This window comes from Camelina sativa, chromosome 20, assembly GCF_030686135.1.
Source record: "Camelina sativa cultivar CO46 ecotype springtype chromosome 20, ASM3068613v1".
Classification (NCBI taxonomy): domain Eukaryota; kingdom Viridiplantae; phylum Streptophyta; class Magnoliopsida; order Brassicales; family Brassicaceae; genus Camelina; species Camelina sativa.
The window spans coordinates 31,449,534-31,467,828 of record NC_141899.1 but is presented as its reverse complement, the minus strand read 5'-3'; the positions used below and the strand labels follow the sequence as shown (position 1 = coordinate 31,467,828).

Here is an 18,295-nt window from a genome sequence, read left to right as displayed (position 1 = left end):
TACATATACTTTTTAAAAAAAATCGATTGAGTAATGTATATCTGTTTTTAAAAATTCAAATTGCAACATATGCGATAAAGCTGTATTTTTATTATACATATGTTTTATGTAATAAAATAATTAAAAAATAAATAAAATCATATAAAGATGAAAGAAGAGAAGAAAATTGGAAAATGGTAATTCATATTTATTAGTGAGTGATTTTAAGAAATTTTGTTAAATATGATAAATATTGATTTCTAAGGAGGTGATTAGTGGAAACGGTAGAGTCTTTTATTTTTCTTAAACTTTTACATTCAAGTTTAAATTTTACCAATCATACTTTAATTACTTAACAGCATTAAATTGAACCCTTTATTTTTTTTTTGTTACATTAAGATTTTTTTAAAACCAACAATTTAAGACTTTAAATTTTTTTAAAGTCACAGTCTCTAAAGTTTTTAACTGTATCAAGTAACATGTTAATAAATTTTTGCCGTTTGTGGAGAATGAACTCACGACCACGTAGTTAAAAGCCACACGTTCTACCATTGAGCTAAGAAGGCCCTTTTCTCTTGTTTTTGGTCCACATATTCTTTCTTCTAATCCTTAAAATTCATTCCAAATTCTTCTTGAGGTTTTTCACTTGCTCATCCCTCACCTCAAAGTTGAGAAAGGACAAATGACCAAGAGTTTTCCAACTTGTGTTAGAAGTTATCTCTTCAGGAAGTTGCTTAAGGAAATAAGAGAAAAGGACACACAAACAAGATCAAGATAAGGAGGAGCTTATTTAGATAAGGCTTTGTGTTGTAATCCTATTAGAATTAGGAGTTGTCTAATTTAATATACGTAGAGAGGTCTATGAAGAGGTGCTTCATATGACTTGAGAGATAATTAATTTTTGAGAAGTTTTCTAAATCAGTAAGAAACGTTATTCTTACTTTCAAGCTTTTAAACTTAGATTTGCTATCAGAGCAAGGTTGTGTTTCTAATTAAAAACCGGTGGAGAAAAATCTTCGAAACCAAGCATGGGGGACGAACAGAATCCACCGTTACGAACAAAGGACCTTGGAGCACCATCAATCCAATGTCCGTTGCTAACATCAACAAACTACACAGTTTGGTCGATGAGGATGAAGATCATACTTCGAGTCAGCGAAATTTGGGATACAATCGAACTTGGATCCACTGATGAAAAGAAGAATGATATTGCGACAGCTCTTCTGTTTCAATCTGTTCCTGAGTCACTTATCTTGCAAGTATGAGAGCAAGATTCAGCTAAAACTCTTTGGAACGCCATCCGATCACGTCACCTAGGAGCGGAACATGTAAAAGAGGCAAGACTTCATACATTGTTAGTAGAACTAGAGCGCTTGAAGATGAATGATTCGGATTCGATGGATGACTTTGCAGGCAAGATTTCAGGCCTTGTATCGCAGTCAGCTGAGAGACCATTGAAGAATCAAAGCTGGTGAAGAAGTTTCTCACAGGACTTCCTAGAAAAAAATTCATTCATATAGTAGCCTCTCTAGAGCAAGTTCTTGACTTAAATACAACGATGTTTGCGGACATAGTAAGGAGGTTAAAGGCTTATGAAGATTGCATTGGAGAAGTAAATCAAGGCGAAGATCAGGGTAAATTAATGTTTACCAATACTTCCTCTTCTAACAATCGTTAACAATCGTGGAGGCTATGGTGGTGATAAACAGGTTTTTGACCAGGGTATCAATTCCCTATGCAGTTGTAGTACAAAGGGTTATCAATCCAAATGGTTGTTTATGCTAGCAGGAAGGACGCAATCAGAACAATGCAAGTCAAGCCAAGCAGATAGGGGTTTTGTCTAACAGTCCTAAAATAAATAACAGAAAAGAATATAAACAAAGAAACCACACGACCTAAGCACTCGATGCAAGCATTCGAGTACAGGATCGGGTGGGATGATCGAGTATGCAAAGATGGTATGAACAGCTCGAGGGGTTACTCGATGCAGATTATCGTGTACCTGATCGGGTAAGAGATCGAGTAAGGTATGAAAATGCAAGCAATTAAAATATGAAAGCTTCTAAGGATGGGGTAATCAAGTTCTAAGTGCTCGTAACCAGTACAGATGTCTTACATGCCTCAAGCAAATATTTTCTAGACAATGAATCTCTAAAATCTTGCTAAAACACTCTCGTGATAGAAACAATCAACCTTGAATCACTCCCCTACCCAACTCTCGTTGGAGAAACATGACCAAGCAGGCATTAAGATCCGATTCATTGTTGTCAGTAAACCCCTTACTCATCTAATATCTTAGGCTAAGTGAGTAAACCTCTAGCATTGGTTGATTCAAGCATCTTATCTACACCTCTCGGTGGTAAAACACCTTAGATCTAATCTTACCCTCTCGGTTTGCTGACAGCATTAAGAACACCAATCTAGAAGGAAATCTATTAAACAAATACAATCAACTAAGACATCCTAACCTATCAAGAACACAAAATCATCTATCCCATCCCTAGAAACTTTACTACACTACTCGGAAATCATAGCAAGAAACATAACAACAAATATGAACGAAAATTGCATTATAATAAACGGTAGAGTAGAGTAGAAAGAATACAAGATAGAAATCTAAAGAAAATGATAAAGAGTTATGAAATAACTAAAAGAAAAGGGAAAAGTGTTTTGAGTCGCTCAGTTCTCTCACAGAAGCTCTCGCTCTCTGGTTTGAGGGTCTGCAGCGTGCTCGTTTGCGAGGAAGGAGAGGAGGGGTTTATATATGAAAACCCCTTTGACCTAGCTTCCCAGACCTGCCCGATGGTCTACTCGATGGGGTACACGAGGATGAAGTCGGGTTATTCCTCAGGTAGATCTTCGGGTTGTTCTTCCGGCTCTTGGATCATTCTCGATCGTGTTGGAGTTCGAACTTGTTCTTCCAGCTTGATGGCTCCTTCGGGTACATGCTCGGGTTTGTCCTTGTTTTCCCCATTTTAGGCTCTTAAGCACGTTTTCATCCAAACATGCAACTGCAAAAATGCAACACCCTAAATGGCCTAAAAGTGAATTCCTACAATTAATGACCTAAAAATGCAAAGTTAAGGGTATGAACAATGCAAAATATGGACAAAAAATGATGCTAAAAACATGTAAATTAGAGATTTAACAAATCCCCAAACTTAAATCTTGCTAGTCCTCTAGCAAGAAAAAAGGAGGGTGCGGTTTAAAAACGGGGACTCATAACCTTTTTATGCTAAGCGAAGGATTCAAGCTATAGTCCTTAAAGATAGTTTAATGGTGCTAAGATCAATCAACATACTTACAAATATTTTTCTATGCTTATTACCATGCATCGATCTAGTTCAACCTCCAACTAAAAATAAAGAACATCTCTTTCACATTCAGTTAAGTGTTTGGCGAATTCTTGCAAATGGAAGGTGAATCAAGCTCAATCGGTTTCAAGGGTAAGTCTTTTTAGTAAGGTGGTTTCAAACAAATTCTTTGGGTGGCTTTCTCTCAAAAGAAGGAATGCTAGACAGTTGTGAAAACTATCTAAGACTGAGAACAATTTGGGCATACAAAGCTTAACTCTTGATGATCTACCATTTTCTCATTCACTCTTTTTTTTTTTTTTTTACCAAACACCCTAGAATTAAACTACCCACATCCTTGATTTTAACTCTTTTTCCTAAGGTTTAAACTTTAAACTTCTAGCTCTTTTTTTTTATTTTTTATTTCTTTTGCTAAACTCCTAATATGTATATATATATATATATATATATTTTTTTTTTTCTTTCTAGGAGACTATAGCAAGTTCTTTTCTCTTTTTTTATTTTATTTTTATTTATTTATTTAGAGACTTAGAGCTAATTGATTCTAACCTTCACTACAAGAAATTTGACTATTGATAGCGCCTGAAAAACGCTACCGTATCATAAGATAGCGGTTTGGTAAACGCTATGTCATCGCCCGCGATAAAAAGTCTGACACTTTAGATAACGTTTTTATCGTGCTATTGAATTTTGATATACAATAACGTTTTCAGCGCGCTATTGAATGTTGATAAACAATAACGTTTTTAGCGAGCTATTGAATGTTGACAAAAACTATAACGTTTTTATAACCGCCATATTTAAGTGTATACAATAGCGATTATATTTCGTTATTTTTAGACTATTTACATTTTTATATTACTTTTTGTAGCATTCGTTTTATGCTATTTGTTTGGATTCCTGATTTACGACAAAATGAAGTGAAGAAGAAAACTTTTATAAAATAACATCAGGTTTTCAATCCAACTAACCAACATAATCCACACAATAGTTCAATAAACTTATAAACTAGTTAGCCAAACATAAACACCACACAATTGTTCAAGTTCCAAGCTAAGGCCCTAGTTTGTTTCTAACACAACTGTGTTGAACTCAAGACCCTACAATCTTATCAGTAGGCCATGCCACTGTTGTACCTAAAGCATCAGCAACACATTCCACTTCCGCACTTGGTCTCCATACTTTGGCTGTTCCAATCTTTATAATTTTAACCCATACCTTGCTAGCATTAGGTCCTAAGGGTTTACAGTGGACTGTGTCTTCCGGATTGGCTGACATGACTATACCTTCTGCAACGATCTCTCCTGAGTTTCCACAGTCCAACAACATGCAAGTCTTCTTTCCATTTGTTGAGCTGTTAGCGACGCTGCAGCTTATACTCTACCACTCAGAACAAAATTAAAGATCAACTCAAGATCATTATATAACATTTGACTAACTTAAAATTCAGTCACTGGAAATTATACCTTAGGTGATGATGCTTTTGGTGATGCTTCTCTTGAAGGTTGAGTATTGATCTTGTTAATTGGCCAGGCAATATAATCTTGAAGTACATGCTCCATCAAGTAATTTTCAGTAGTTGGTCTCCACAGATAAGCATCTTTCTTAACCACCTTATCAACCTTCACCACTGCAGCATTTGAACCAATACGAATATCATTGATCACTTCGTTTGGATCAGTAGACCATATATGACCCTCAGCAACTATCTCATCCTCCTCCACATTACAATCGTAGATGATGACCATGTCATGTACCTAAGTCAGTCATAAACAAATATATATCAGAACAAGGAATGATAATAATACAGTTTCATAAAAATCAACCAAAATCAAAATTTTACCGATGAATCAGAAGTTTGGTAATCAACCATCTTGATTTTATTAGCTGGCCATGCTATTTTGACTCCCACAGCTTGGGTAAGTGATCCAACAGTTTTAGTTGGCCTCCAGAGAGAAGCATTTTCTACTTGTACAGACCTAACAATGACAACTGAGACATTAGGACCAATTGGAATATCAGCAACCTTGTACATTGGTTCAGACGAGCAGTACTCTCCTTCACCGACAACAACATCCTGTTTTGAGTACCAATCCAGTAGTTGACACATACGAACATCATGTCTACAACTACTACCCAGGTCCGAGGTAGAAACATCATCAGGCTGTTCACAGAAGAAGTTGAATTTTAAAAGCATACATTGGAATCATCAAGCATTGTTGACCAATGTGAGATAAAGATTAACTAACCTTATTCCCTTTAGACAAGAACTGAAGTTTATTTTCAAGATTTTCAACCTTGTTGACCAATTCCTTCTGCGTTTTCTCAAGCTCATACACATGTGCATCTCGAGCCTGAAGGAATCCTAGCTTTGTTGCAGTGATCCCTTTGCCCATCCCTCTAAGCCTTCCATGTTTGTCTCTTCCTAACACCTGGCTCACAGCATCCTCTCTAATGCTAGTGCTAGCTGTAGATGCCATTTCACTATCAAGAGATTTTATTTTTTCCTGACACAAATAGTGAAAACAGAATTCATGTGAGTTCTATAAAACTAGTCCATATTCAATAAAGATTCAAACAAAACAATCCCATGTCACTTACAACAGTATCGACAAATTTCTCTCTCACAGGTCTCCCATCTGAATGAGTGTGTCCTGCTATCCATACTTTGCTCCTTGACACTTTGCTTGGGTCTGAACTTTTTTTCTTCTGCAGTTAACAACACCACATCAGCTTTGCGTGAAAAATAACAGCAAATATTAACATCCACATACCATATCATCAGCTAGTCGAGTCATTCCTTTACGACTTGAGGTGTGTGGAATCTGCCCCTTTCTCAGTTCCCTGAATTTTTCACTTACAACCTATAAACAAGCCCATAATCAATAAAGATTCAAACAAAACATATTCAAGCATTACAGATTTTGAAATACACAACCTGAAATTCTGCACTAGTCTTAGACTTCACCCACTTTTTCCAAGCTGCAACAGATTGGATGTTACTTGGTTTCAACTCCAGAACCTCTTTATTATTTAGTTTTCGTACTTTAGAGACAAGCTTAGACTTAGAAGACCGCCAAGTATTATTCATCTGCCCCAAAAGAAACTCTTTTTGCCACTCTTCAGTTACATTGAACCTTGCCTACAATATTTGTGAAATAGTTTAAACAACTTGATGATTAGTACACAGACTCATATAAGAGGTAAATTAGCAAAAGTAATTAGGAAATACCTAAATTTGCTCCCACATCATGTCTTTTATTTTAGGATCCAAATATCTCCAGTCATCAAGAAGAACTGGCACATGCTCTCTTACCAAAATACCCATGAAGGATGAAAGCAAGACTGATCCTCGACCCACATGTGCACCAAGAGAATTCCATTCAACTTCAATTTTCTCTTCATGGTGTTTAGCAACTCCACGCATTTTAGTTGGCCCTCTTGTTCTCCTTTTCTTGGTTTCCTGAGCTTCTCCAGCTGTTGATTGCACATTTTCTTCTAGATCAGCCTGGTGCTCTTCTAAATCTCCATTGACTTGCCTATCTTCTTGGCCTTCATTGTGATGCTCATCACTATCAACATCATTGACCTGCCTGTCTTCTTCTCTTTCTAATCCAATTTCTTCCACAGCCTTACTGCGTTTCCGGATGGGCTTTTCAGGGACTGGAGGGATGCCTAGCTGACGGTTACTGCGTCTAGGAATGATTGTATCCATTTTCTTCGACATTTTCATATACCTGAAACAGAACTGTAATAAATTTTAGTACAAGTAATCCTAATCCAATTAATTCATTACTAAGACCCCTTCACAATCTTCTCTATCAAAGAAACTCTCATCATCAGAAGATTCGTTTCCAAAATCTTCATTTTGCGGAACGGATGGTGCAACTACAAACTCTTCTTCTGTCTCTAGCTCATGATACCCTCTTGGTGGCGCCCTCATCACTACAGACCAACTTGAGGAGTCATCTCTAGAATAGAAAACTTGTTTAGCTTGGGAGGCCAAAATATATGGATCTTGGAGGTAGGCAGATTGGTTGACATTGAGATTCACAAGTGTAAATCCTTCTTCTTCTTTTACACCATTTCCTTTGTTGGCCCACTTACACTTGAATAGTGGTATCTGAAACATATGGTAATCTAGCATAATTATCTGTTGTATAACTCCATAGAACACAACCATGTCCGCCATCTGTCTATTATCTCTAGCACTAGCTCTACACATGCTAAAAGCTTCATAAGTTACTCCACTATTCTGAGTCTTGCGCATTACATCCTCAGTGTGAAATCTATGCCCATTAATGACAAACCCCTTATAGGTTTGAGCTATATTCCTTGGTCCATGAGCTAACCATCTCAATTTCTCTGAATGATGTTCTGAGTTACCAGGGATCTACATATCCACACAAAGTATTTAAAGTTATTTACTATATATACATAGTAATAAGAAAATAATACTGTGTAAATATACAAGATCTAACCTTATCTTTTACCCACTGTGAGAACCTATCTGCGTGTAATTTCCATAAAAGAGTTTCACTTTTACGACATCTCACATCCATTGATTGCAATTCCTCAAGGTGCATACTGTTACAGAACATCAGATAGTTAGTTGTAAACATTAAACTTTCAAACTTAGTTGTTAAACTATAAGAAATAAGATGAGACAAAAGACAAACGTACTCTACATATGGACTCATCACTGCCATGTTCATTAGAACATATCTATGGCAATGTCTCTCTCTTTATCACTTAATACCACTTGAGCAGCCTTCTGGAATGGGCGTCCTTCAAGTATTCCCCCAGGGAATCCAACATCTTCATTACGGTTGATTGTTTCTTCCACCGGTACAGAATTTTGTAGGAACTCCATGCAGAATGCAATACACTCCTCAGCTAAATAACCTTCAGCCATACAAGCTTCTGGCCTTGCATAGTTTTTGACATATGCTTTTAGTGTTTTCATGTACCTATATCTCAACCAAATAAAGAAATACTATGTTAGTAAACTATTGAAATACAACCTGTAAATTTTCAAAGTTCAAAGATGATTACCTTTCAAAGGGGTACATCCATCTGAAATGAACAAGTCCACCCAAACATGCCTCCCTTGCTAGATGTATTGGAAGATGGTACATTATATCGAAAAGGGATGGAGGAAAATATCTTTCTAGTTGGCAAAAGGTCTCTACACACTCAGCCTCCAGTGATATTAGCTTTTCTGGATCAAGAACTCGCTGACACAACCTCTTAAAGAAATTACATAGTCTAATCACTGCAATTCTAGGACCCTTTGGTAGTAATCCTCTCAAAGCTACTGGTAAGAGATTCTGAAGAAGCACATGATGATCATGTGACTTCAATCCACCAATCATAGGAGGATCCACTGAAACACAGTTGGATATATTTGCAGAATAACCATCAGGCCCTCTGAATGAACTTAACCGCTTGCAAAATTCAGTTTTTTCAGACTTGGACAGCCAATAAGCAGCTGGAGGCAAATAAGTCCTCTTCCCTTTTTCCTATGTGTGTAACTTCTGTCTAATTCCCATGTCGGCGAGATCTTTCCTTGCTTTCACCCCATCTTTTGACTTAACAGATTGCATCAACATAGCCAACATAGCATCAGAAACATTCTTCTCCACATGCATTACATCAATATTGTGACGAACCGGCATATCCTACCACAAAAGAAGAAGAATTAGTTCAATATATATATGATATGCAACTTTATATTGAAATTTGAATCTATATACCTTCCAGTAAGGTAACTCAAACAGGATGGACCTTTTCTTCCACCTCCATCTACCATCGTCTTCATTAGATTCATTATTCGATGGTTCCGCATCTTCACTTATACCTTTTCTTTTCCTTTTCCCTTTTTTCTCTATACATTTACCAAAATCATTTCTGAAATCCTTAAGCATCTCACAGATTTCTACTCCAGTTTCAACTCTTCTTGCACTTCCTTTCTCTACTGTATTATCAAACCATTTCTTTCTTCTTCTGTACGGATGATCAGGTCTGAGCCTCTTTCCGTTGCCCAAATACACATGCTTACGGCTAAATTTTAACCATCTAGAAGGCGTATCTTTTCCACAAACAATACATGCCTGTATCCCTTTGACTTTACATCCTGACAATGATCCTAATGCTGGATAATCAGTTATACTCCACATCAACATTGCTCTAAGTGTGAAATTCTCCTTCATGAAAGAGTCATAAACTAAAATACCTTCATGCCACAAATCCTTCAGATCATCTATCAATGGAGCTAGGTAGACATCAATGTTATTGCTCGGTGCAGTTGGCCCAGAGATCAAAAGAGTGAGCATCATGTTCTCAGCCTTCATACACAATGTCGGATGCATGTTGTAGTTCACTAATAATACTGGCCATGTGCTATACTTCGTATTCTGGATGGCAAAAGGATTCATCCCATCAGTGGAAAGGCCTAGGCGGAGGTTTCTTGGTTCAGCAGCAAACTCAGGCCATTTATCATTCGCATTGGCCCAAGTTAATGAATCAACTGGATGCTTCATTATACCATCTGTACTTGCATTATTAAAATGCCACCTCAAGTCTTCAGCCATTCTTTTGGATCTAAACATCCTCCTAAATCTATCTTTAATTGGAAAATACCTTAGAACCTTTGCTGGAATCCCCTTATTCTCTTCACCGGTATTCATATCCCTGTCCCATCTGGAGATACCACATCTTGGACAGGTTTCAATATCTGCATATTGCTTCCTGTATAGGATACAATCGTTCTTGCATGCATGTATCTTGTCATATCCAAACCCAAAAATTTTCAGAAACTTCTTCATCTCATCTGTTGATCTCGGTAACACATTGTCCTTAGGAAGCATTTCATGAACCATTTTGAGCAACTGATCTAAAAAGTTCTCCGACATACCGCTCTTCACTTTAATCCTGTAAAGCCCCATGATTGCAGATATCTTGGTGTAGTTGGGACAGATTGAATACAAAGGAGTTTCCGCATCTTGTAGCTTCTTTCTAAACTCAGATTCTTCTACACTATCAACATCATCATTCTGATCTTCACTATGGCTACTGGGCTTTGAATCACTATCAAAGAAGGCTGTTCTAATCAAATCATAAGCTTCAAACTCAGAGCTTGGATCTTCATCTGGCTGAGCAATTTTCTTATCACCATGAATGCTCCAACACGAATTCCTCTTGTATTTCTCATCCATTCCCCTAATCACTAGATGATCAAACATAGTCTCTATTCCTTGATGAGACAAATTCCAGCAATGTGTGCAGGGACATAGCATAGAACTAGGATTACCCAAACTTGTTGTTGCTGCATTCACAAAATTTCTAGCTCCTATCCCATACTCAAGGTTAGCCCTGTAAGCAACAAACATTAAAAAGTTCAATAGCATATCTCTGTTAAAAACGAATTTCAAGACCAAACATATACATAGAAAAGCTAAAACACTGTATTTCTGAAATACTGAAGCTTTCTATGAAAACAAGACTTCTGTGCAATGAAAAAACCGGAAATAATACCTTGGTAGCCAAACCCATGACTTATCCATCGTCCAACAAGACCGTAACTCAGCTCCACATACACTCAAATTTAAAACCACAGAATCGAGTGTGAGAATCAGAGTGAACTCATCGTCCAACAAGACCCTATCAAAAAATCAACAAATCAGAGAACAAGCAAAGATAAAATTACCCACCCGGCTAATCTGAGTGTGAGAATCGAGTGTACTCCTTGATTAAGGTTTCCACCGTGAAATCGAGTTGAGAGAGAGAGAGATGGAGTTCCGAGACAGAGAAATCGAGTTGCGAGAGAGAGAGAAACCGAGTTCAGGAAGAGAGAAATAGCTAGAGACTGAGAAATCAATTGAGAGCCAGAGAAATCGAGAAAGAGAAACCGAGTTGAGGAAGAGAGAAATAGAAACTGAGAAATCGATTGAGAGCCAGAGAAATCGATTGAGAGGAAAAGTCGAGAAGTCGATTGAGAGTTTGAGAGTTTGAGAGTTTGAGAGTTTGAGAGACTGAGAAGTCGATTGAGAGGAAAAATCGAGAAAGAGAGAAAAATGAAAACCCTTTTTGCCTTAGATCTATTTTTTTGCCTTAGGGAAATGACGAATTTTTTCCCCCTTTTAATTTCAATAGCGTTTACAAATTTTTATGAACCAAATTTTGGCCCGCGTCAAATTTTAATTCCTGCTGTTAACCATAGATAGCGTTTACAAATAACCAAACACTATCTTTAATATACGGTTCACTCAAAGATAGCATAAACATCAAAAACGCTATCCTTTTATGCTATCAATAGTCAAATTTCTTGTAGTGGTTAGTGACTTTTTTTTTATTCCTCATCCCAACCACCTATCTTCAAAACCGAATCTATTAGCTAGTTCAAATTCTAACTTAGCTAAATCAAGATGCAGTTCTTTGTCGTTGTCAATACTCTCAAGGTTTCACAACCTATAGTACAATGAAAAAGGCCTCACTCAACAATTCACAACAAGGTTTGAAAGAAAGGTTTGGGTTCATGGGTAGGAAAAATAAATCGGTGTTAAACAAAAAAGATTGGTAAAAATGGAGTGCTAACCCGAATTTAGAGTTACCATGAGCAAGTATTCAAGTTCCATAAGCAAAACAATTAAAATTCAAATTAAATCCAATAATACAGAGATGTTTCAATGTTCAAACAAGTGGAGGAAGCATTCAAAAGACACAAGGTTATAAGCAAAGATTTTTCATTTTTTTGCCAAAGATTGATCTAGCAACAATGAACTGTGATTAAGGGCTATAACTTCAATCCTAAGGTTTGATTTTAAACATGGTAGTTTTAAATCATTGTCCCCTAAGATGCATACGCAACAATCCTATATGAAACAAACTAGACTCCTTCCTCCAGACCACTATCATTGCCTCCTTCCTCCGGCACATACACGTCCGTCAAGAAATTTAAGATTTTGTCAATCGCCTCCGTGTACTCCCTCATATAGTTCTCGGGACTGATATCATCACCCTGGTCCTCCACAAGATCCAATAATAGTCTTTGTAACCTATCGGCGAGCTCCACCTCCGCCTCTCCATGATCTCCAACAGGTAGAGTTTCAAACTTGCCTTGCGCGTCCATTCGAACTTGAAGACGGCTCGGCTCTCCAATCTCCAACACAATAGTCTGGTCATCTCGATCAGCTTCTACCTCCTCCGTTTCATCTAAGCACTCGGACGGATCGGTTTCAATAGACCAATTGGTGTCATCATCATCAAACACCCCGTTCTCATCCCAGTCATTCGAATCACTCGGCTCTTGACTGTTTTCTGATTCTGTCGACAAATACCCATTGTGATGCCCACAATCCTCATGTCTCGGCCCCTCATCCCCTGAACCATCCCCGCAACCTGAATCACCTGAATACATCTACAACCCACAAGAAACAAGGTTAGATGCTTAATTCATTCTAAGGTTCAACTTAGACTAGACAAGTAAACGACCGGATAAAATTTCTATGCTCTTGCGACACGTTACTTGATAAAACTTTGAAATGCACAACTGCTCGCGGGTTCGAAAACACCGCTCTGATACCACCGTTGTAACGCCCCCAAGCCGTCCTATGACCACGAAGGCCATCGGACAGCCACGAAACGCCACTTGCGGAATTGCACCGAGGTGATCCGGTCAAGGGACGGAAGCTGCAGACTTACCGACCGGTCCTCCCTAGCACAATCCCACCTGCAACCGAGGTTACTTAGGCTTTGCAACCCTCGCGGCCTGGTGCATTGTGTTAGCCTGGACTAGGCCGAGTATCATTTGCAACTTGCCATGCTTTCCTGAAAACCGTGTATATATCACTTTAATAAAATAATTCATCGCAAATAAATCATTAAAGTAATATATATAAAGATAGTCGGAAAACTTTACGCATATTCTTTTAAGAAAATATAGGGTTTTACAAGAAACACAAGAAAACCCTATCCGGTACCCTAAGGTTTGCTCCGGCTCTAGACTCACTTAGGCTTCCCTGTAAAACCACAAAAAATGAGACATGAGTAATCTAAGATTACTCAGTGAGCCTGGGTACCCCAATCTCCTAAACAGGATTCTATCTTTTCCCCAAGCCGACTACCCCGGCAAACAAAGAAAATAAGCAAGTAATCAAAGCAACACAGCCGAAAGCATTAGCGGAAGCAAATTAAACCACAATCAAACAAGAGAGGTTAGATCAACGCGACTCAACTCGACGCTCTAAACTCTCTACGCGCATCATAAGACGACTAAAGCTCACTTTAGACTCTTCACCTCTACACGACTCGCAAGGACAACTAGGATAAACAAGGAACTCTTGAACTATCCTAAACTCCTTGACCGAACAACCAAACAAGACGTCTAGAATACAACAAGGATCGCTTGAAATACCCTAGACTCTTTTCACCTAAGGGCCCTCGATAATCTGTTCCGTTCCATACCATCTCCCTCATGCCGAGACCACAAAGGTCACCAGCGATGAGCCCACATCTTAACTACATCGTCATGTAGCGGTCACGCTAGTAGCTAGCTAGCCGTGACATTGTCCCCGTGTGAGTGGTCGTCGGGAACTCACGCGTGACAACCGTTTTGGAACAGAAGATCGCCACTACACTAGCTAAGACTCAAGAAACATATTCAAGAGACTTTGCTAAAACACTATCCACAACTCAAGCAAGAAAATCAAGCAACAACAGGCAAGAAACTTCAACCAAGAGTACATGCAATAAATCAACAAGTAACGAGAATAGAAATTCAAGGAACTTATGATTAAACCACATGCATGCAACCTATATCCTTAACTTAAGCAATTCATGCAACAAGTTTATATAGGCATGCAACCAATTTGATTTAACCGTTTAAATCCTCAAGTCCAATTACGCATGCAACTCCATTTAATTTCTTAAATTCTCAAGTTCGATTAAGCATGCAAGTAACCTCACTCAATATTATGCAATAAAATGCAAAATACTTCACTCGTTTAGTCATGCATGAAACCGATTTTAAGTAAGAATTATTACTTACAAAATCCTCTAGGTTCGATCATGCATGCAACCCTTAAACCAAATTTTAGGTGATCCGATTATACTTAAAATGCACCCAAGTTCCTCTTTCACCAATTTTTGAGTGAGTCCCAATTATTTAGCATGCAACTAGTTCATCTTCGCATGATGATTCTAGCATGAATCCTATCATGTTTGCATGCAACATATTTTAAACCGCAACTACATGCACTACCTCAGACTCACCCCTTACGCAACCTGTCGATGATACTCAGACTTCACAGCACCACTCGACCAGACAATCTGCTCCTACTTCGTGTCAAGCAGCTTCTCGCTTCGTCCCGCAACCGTTTATCTCCTCGATCTCTCTTCGACACAGCCGTCGACCTTTCTTGGTCTTTTCTAGGCGCACACGTCGATAATTTCTCCTCTTGATCTCCCTCTCGATCGTTCTTGATCCTTCTTTCGATCTTCCTCAACAACTCTCTCTTTTCCTCTCTTTCTTTCTCTCGAAGAGGTTTAAGTGGTTTGAGTGCAAATGAGAGAACAACCACAAAATGAGGTTGATCCTCTTGTATTTATAGGCGAAACTTCGAGACTTCTTCCTTAGTGCTCCTCGACAAGTGTCACTCTCCCTCCTTGCATGTGAGGCGTGACTTTCACCCCCAATCCTCAATCGCCATTTATTTTGTGTATTAGAGCATGTAAACACTCTTATTAGTGCATGTTGCTTAATGGCACATTAGGGTTAGCTCTTGGCCAATAGGATTCCACCATATTCCTTAATTTCCTTGATTAGGTTAATCCCCCCCCCCACTATCTCCCTTAATCTCCTTGAATTTTTAATTCTTCCACTAATTCCTTCCTTGATTAAATTAATCTTCCACTTTCCTTAGCTCTCATTGATCGAAATTTTGAGAAAAGAATAATTTTCTCACAATTATTCGATCCCTCGTCCAGCACCTTCGGCATTCTCTCTGGCAATTCTCGACTCATTCAGATCATTTTCTCGATCGCTCGGACGCTCCGTTTGGCAACGCTCGGCAATCTTTCGGGCTCTCGACAATTTTCCTCGAGTATTCGGCAACTTCCTCGATCCTCGACAGTTCTCTCGAGTACTCGGCAACTTCTTCGATCCTCGACAATTCTCTCGAGTACTCGGCAACTTCTTCGATCCTCGACAATTCTCTCAAGTACTCGGCAACTTCTTCGATCCTCGACAATTCTCTCGAGTACTCGGCAACTTCTTCGATCCTCGACAATTCTCTCGAGTACTCGGCAACTTCTTCGATCCTCGACAATTTTTTCGAGTACTCGGCAACTTCTTCGATCCTCGACAATTTTCTTGAGTACTCGGCAACTTCTTCGATCCTCGACAATTCTCTCGACGAGTTTTCTCGAACTTCCTGACGAATTTCTTCGACTCCCGATCGGTTTTTGGGTCTCGGTCGTGCATCCGGTTACTCCGGTCCTGGTTCGGCCATTCTCCGACTTACGAATATTTCCTCGGACTTCCTTGGGTCATCCTTCTTTATTTTTCTTCCTCTTCTTTCTTAGGTCTTTCCCAGTTCATTTCCTCGATCTTTTATTTTGAGATTTCTACTCTTGGTGAGGGTCATTACAGTGAGGGTAACGGGTACCAACGAAGCTCATCTTCCGGAAAACTTTGAAGAGTTTTTGCGGAGTCTCCACCTCCTTCTGCTTCAGCCTCCGCGAGGCTTGGCGTGTTTTTTCTCTCTACTCCTCCTCTCGCTCACGGTTTTCCTCCTCTGAGTCTCGATCCTCTTGAAACAAGATCTTTTTGGTGTGGTGAATGATGAATGATGATATGCAATGGTGAGATATGAATATAGATGGATGGGTGTTTCAATTCCCCTTATGCTGTTGCAGTATAATAGGTATCAATCCTAAATGAGTGTTTGTGAACAATTAAGATATGTATATGAATCTAAGTTAAGCCAAATGCATAGATTGTTTGTCACTAACAATCCTAAGATGAAAATGTAAAGATGCAGAAAGTAAACTACAAGAAGTAAGAACTAAATGTGAATGGAACAGAATGGTTATGACTATATGAAGCTAGAATAGAAATAGAAACTACTATGATGAACTAATGCAAGATAATAATGAACAGGACAATGAGTAGATGAAACAGAAATGCAAATAGGAATGAAACAGAACAATCACAAATCATAAACAAGAGTCCTGGGGATGAACTCGAGCAAGCACTCGACCGAGTGTAGGTCGAGTACAGGGTCGAGCTGGATAAATCTGGGAAACAGAACAACACAATAAAAACAGAGCAATGCAAATACGAATCAAACAACAAGCAAGCAACAGGATTAAGACTTAAAAATCAATAAACAAAGAAGGCCTTGAGGAGGGATTCATGGGCTGAACTAATCATTGTGGTTATCTAACTTGGTCAACAAATCTCAAGCAAACTTTGAGCTAATCTCTAGACATATAAATCTAAGACAAGTTTCTTCCACTCTCATGGCAAGAAACAATCAAACCTATGCAATTCTAGACTTGTTCTCACACAGTAAAGAATCTACACAAGCAGGCATTAAGCAATACATCTCAAACCAAACAAGACCTCTAATCTCTTAGCAAGCCTAATGGTAAGCTCTAGATCTAGCCTTATCTATGCTCCTTAAACATTGGTGTGATGCTAAGATGCTTGAAATCAAACCCTAACCTCTCAGTTCAGGATCAGCATGAAGAACATCTAGCCTAGAAGAGATCTACAACAATCAAGCTTGACCAAATCACACAAACCACAAGATCAATCCAGCCTAACCCATCCTCAAGATCCTAAAGGACTACTTTCAAGAACACATGATGAACACAAAAATCATAAACCCAGAAAATATTGAAACTTGCATCAAATGAAAGATAACACAGAGATCTACAATATTGATGAAGGAATAAAACTCGAAATCTTTATACCTTGAAAGTTATGAAACCAACAAAATACAAGAATCTAGTCTTTTCTCTCTCTCAAACAAGTACAAAATCTAAGGAAAATAAAAAGTGCAAAAAGAATAATTCCCAAAAGGGTAAAAACTAGGTTTAGAGAATATCTAAAAGCTGGACTCTTTTGGTGGCTGCAGGTACAAGGCTTTATATAGGAGAGGGGGTGGAAGCCCTAAAAATACTAAAAGACAAAATAGTCAACGGCTCGGTCAACTCGACCTGTGCTCGGTCGAGTGGCAGGTCGAGCTGGCTTCTCTCGTGCATTCTCCACTCGGTCGAGTCCTCCTCAGCACACGGTCGAGTGTCTGGTCGAGTGTGCGGTCGAGTTGGACTCTGGACCTTGTTGTTTAAGCCTTAAATCTCTTGCTTTTCCTTCATGGTTGCTTCACTTCTCCTCAGCATTGCTTCCAACCTTCTTAAGCTCCAAAATCACCTGAATATGCATGAAAGGATGCAAATGCAATGCATCTAAACTATAATGCATGATTAGTGCTAAAGCTACACAATAATGGCCTAAATGGATAGCAAAAGATGTGAATAAACTAAGGGAAAACAAGGTAAAATATATGAACATCAACACCCCCAAACTTAGTCTTTGCTTGCCCTCAAGCAAATAATCAAGACATAAGAAGGTAAGTGAAGTTTGAAAGTGGGATCTCAGCTCCTAAAGCTTGCAAATAGACCATCTAGAATCAATGTCCAAGTTACTAATACTATGATGCAAGTTGAATGAGCTGTACTTAAAGACTTTAGACAAACATATCATAACCTTTACTGATTTGAGCCTTAGATGTCCACATGCATTCAAATCAACCATTTCCTTTAACACTCATTAATCAAGAACATGAATCAATTCTATGCAATCTTAAACTCATTTGGCTTGGAGATAAAGGTTTTGAGACAATGATGGTCTCTTTTTTAGAGTGGGGCTTGTCAATATCAAGGTTCTCTCATGAAAATGGATTGAGCTTTAGAAGAATGCTAAAGGTAAGAACACT

General features: G+C 38.5%; 2 protein-coding genes and 1 pseudogene across 2 annotated transcripts; all 3 read right to left on the bottom strand.

Moving 5' to 3' along the window:
• Positions 1 to 4,385: 4,385 nt before the first annotated feature.
• On the bottom strand, positions 4,386 to 7,020 carry LOC147919694 (uncharacterized; annotated as a pseudogene).
• A 57-nt stretch (positions 7,021 to 7,077) lies between these two features.
• Positions 7,078 to 9,150, bottom strand: LOC109131251 (uncharacterized). The gene is made up of 5 exons (XM_087503388.1): positions 9,053 to 9,150; positions 8,349 to 8,975; positions 7,977 to 8,263; positions 7,775 to 7,880; positions 7,078 to 7,686 (listed from the first exon to the last, which is right to left on the bottom strand). The coding sequence occupies exons 3-5, from the start codon at positions 8,006 to 8,008 to the stop codon at positions 7,078 to 7,080; spliced, it is 747 nt and encodes a 248-aa protein (XP_087359514.1). The 5' UTR covers positions 8,009 to 8,263; positions 8,349 to 8,975; positions 9,053 to 9,150.
• Positions 8,008 to 10,858, bottom strand: LOC147919693 (uncharacterized). Its single transcript, XM_087504059.1, has 5 exons — positions 10,830 to 10,858; positions 9,050 to 10,667; positions 8,829 to 8,974; positions 8,349 to 8,723; positions 8,008 to 8,263 (listed from the first exon to the last, which is right to left on the bottom strand). Exons 1-5 carry the CDS (start codon positions 10,856 to 10,858, stop codon positions 8,008 to 8,010), a joined length of 2,424 nt encoding a protein of 807 aa, XP_087360185.1.
• Positions 10,859 to 18,295: the final 7,437 nt, after the last annotated feature.

What these genes read in the sequence shown, in the direction of transcription:
- LOC147919693 (XM_087504059.1), bottom strand. Translation starts at nt 10,858, where the DNA reads ATGGATAAGTCATGGGTTTGGCTACCAAG. An exon ending in GACATGGGAATTAGACAGAA is followed by an intron (nt 8,724 to 8,828) that starts GTTACACACATA and finishes AAGTTCATTCAG; the next exon opens with AGGGCCTGATGGTTATTCTG. An exon ending in TGGATGTACCCCTTTGAAAG is followed by an intron (nt 8,264 to 8,348) that starts GTAATCATCTTT and finishes GTTGAGATATAG; the next exon opens with GTACATGAAAACACTAAAAG.
- LOC109131251 (XM_087503388.1), bottom strand. Translation starts at nt 8,008, where the DNA reads ATGAACATGGCAGTGATGAGTCCATATGTAGA. An exon ending in GTGATGAGTCCATATGTAGA is followed by an intron (nt 7,881 to 7,976) that starts GTACGTTTGTCT and finishes GTTCTGTAACAG; the next exon opens with TATGCACCTTGAGGAATTGC. An exon ending in CACAGTGGGTAAAAGATAAG is followed by an intron (nt 7,687 to 7,774) that starts GTTAGATCTTGT and finishes GTGGATATGTAG; the next exon opens with ATCCCTGGTAACTCAGAACA.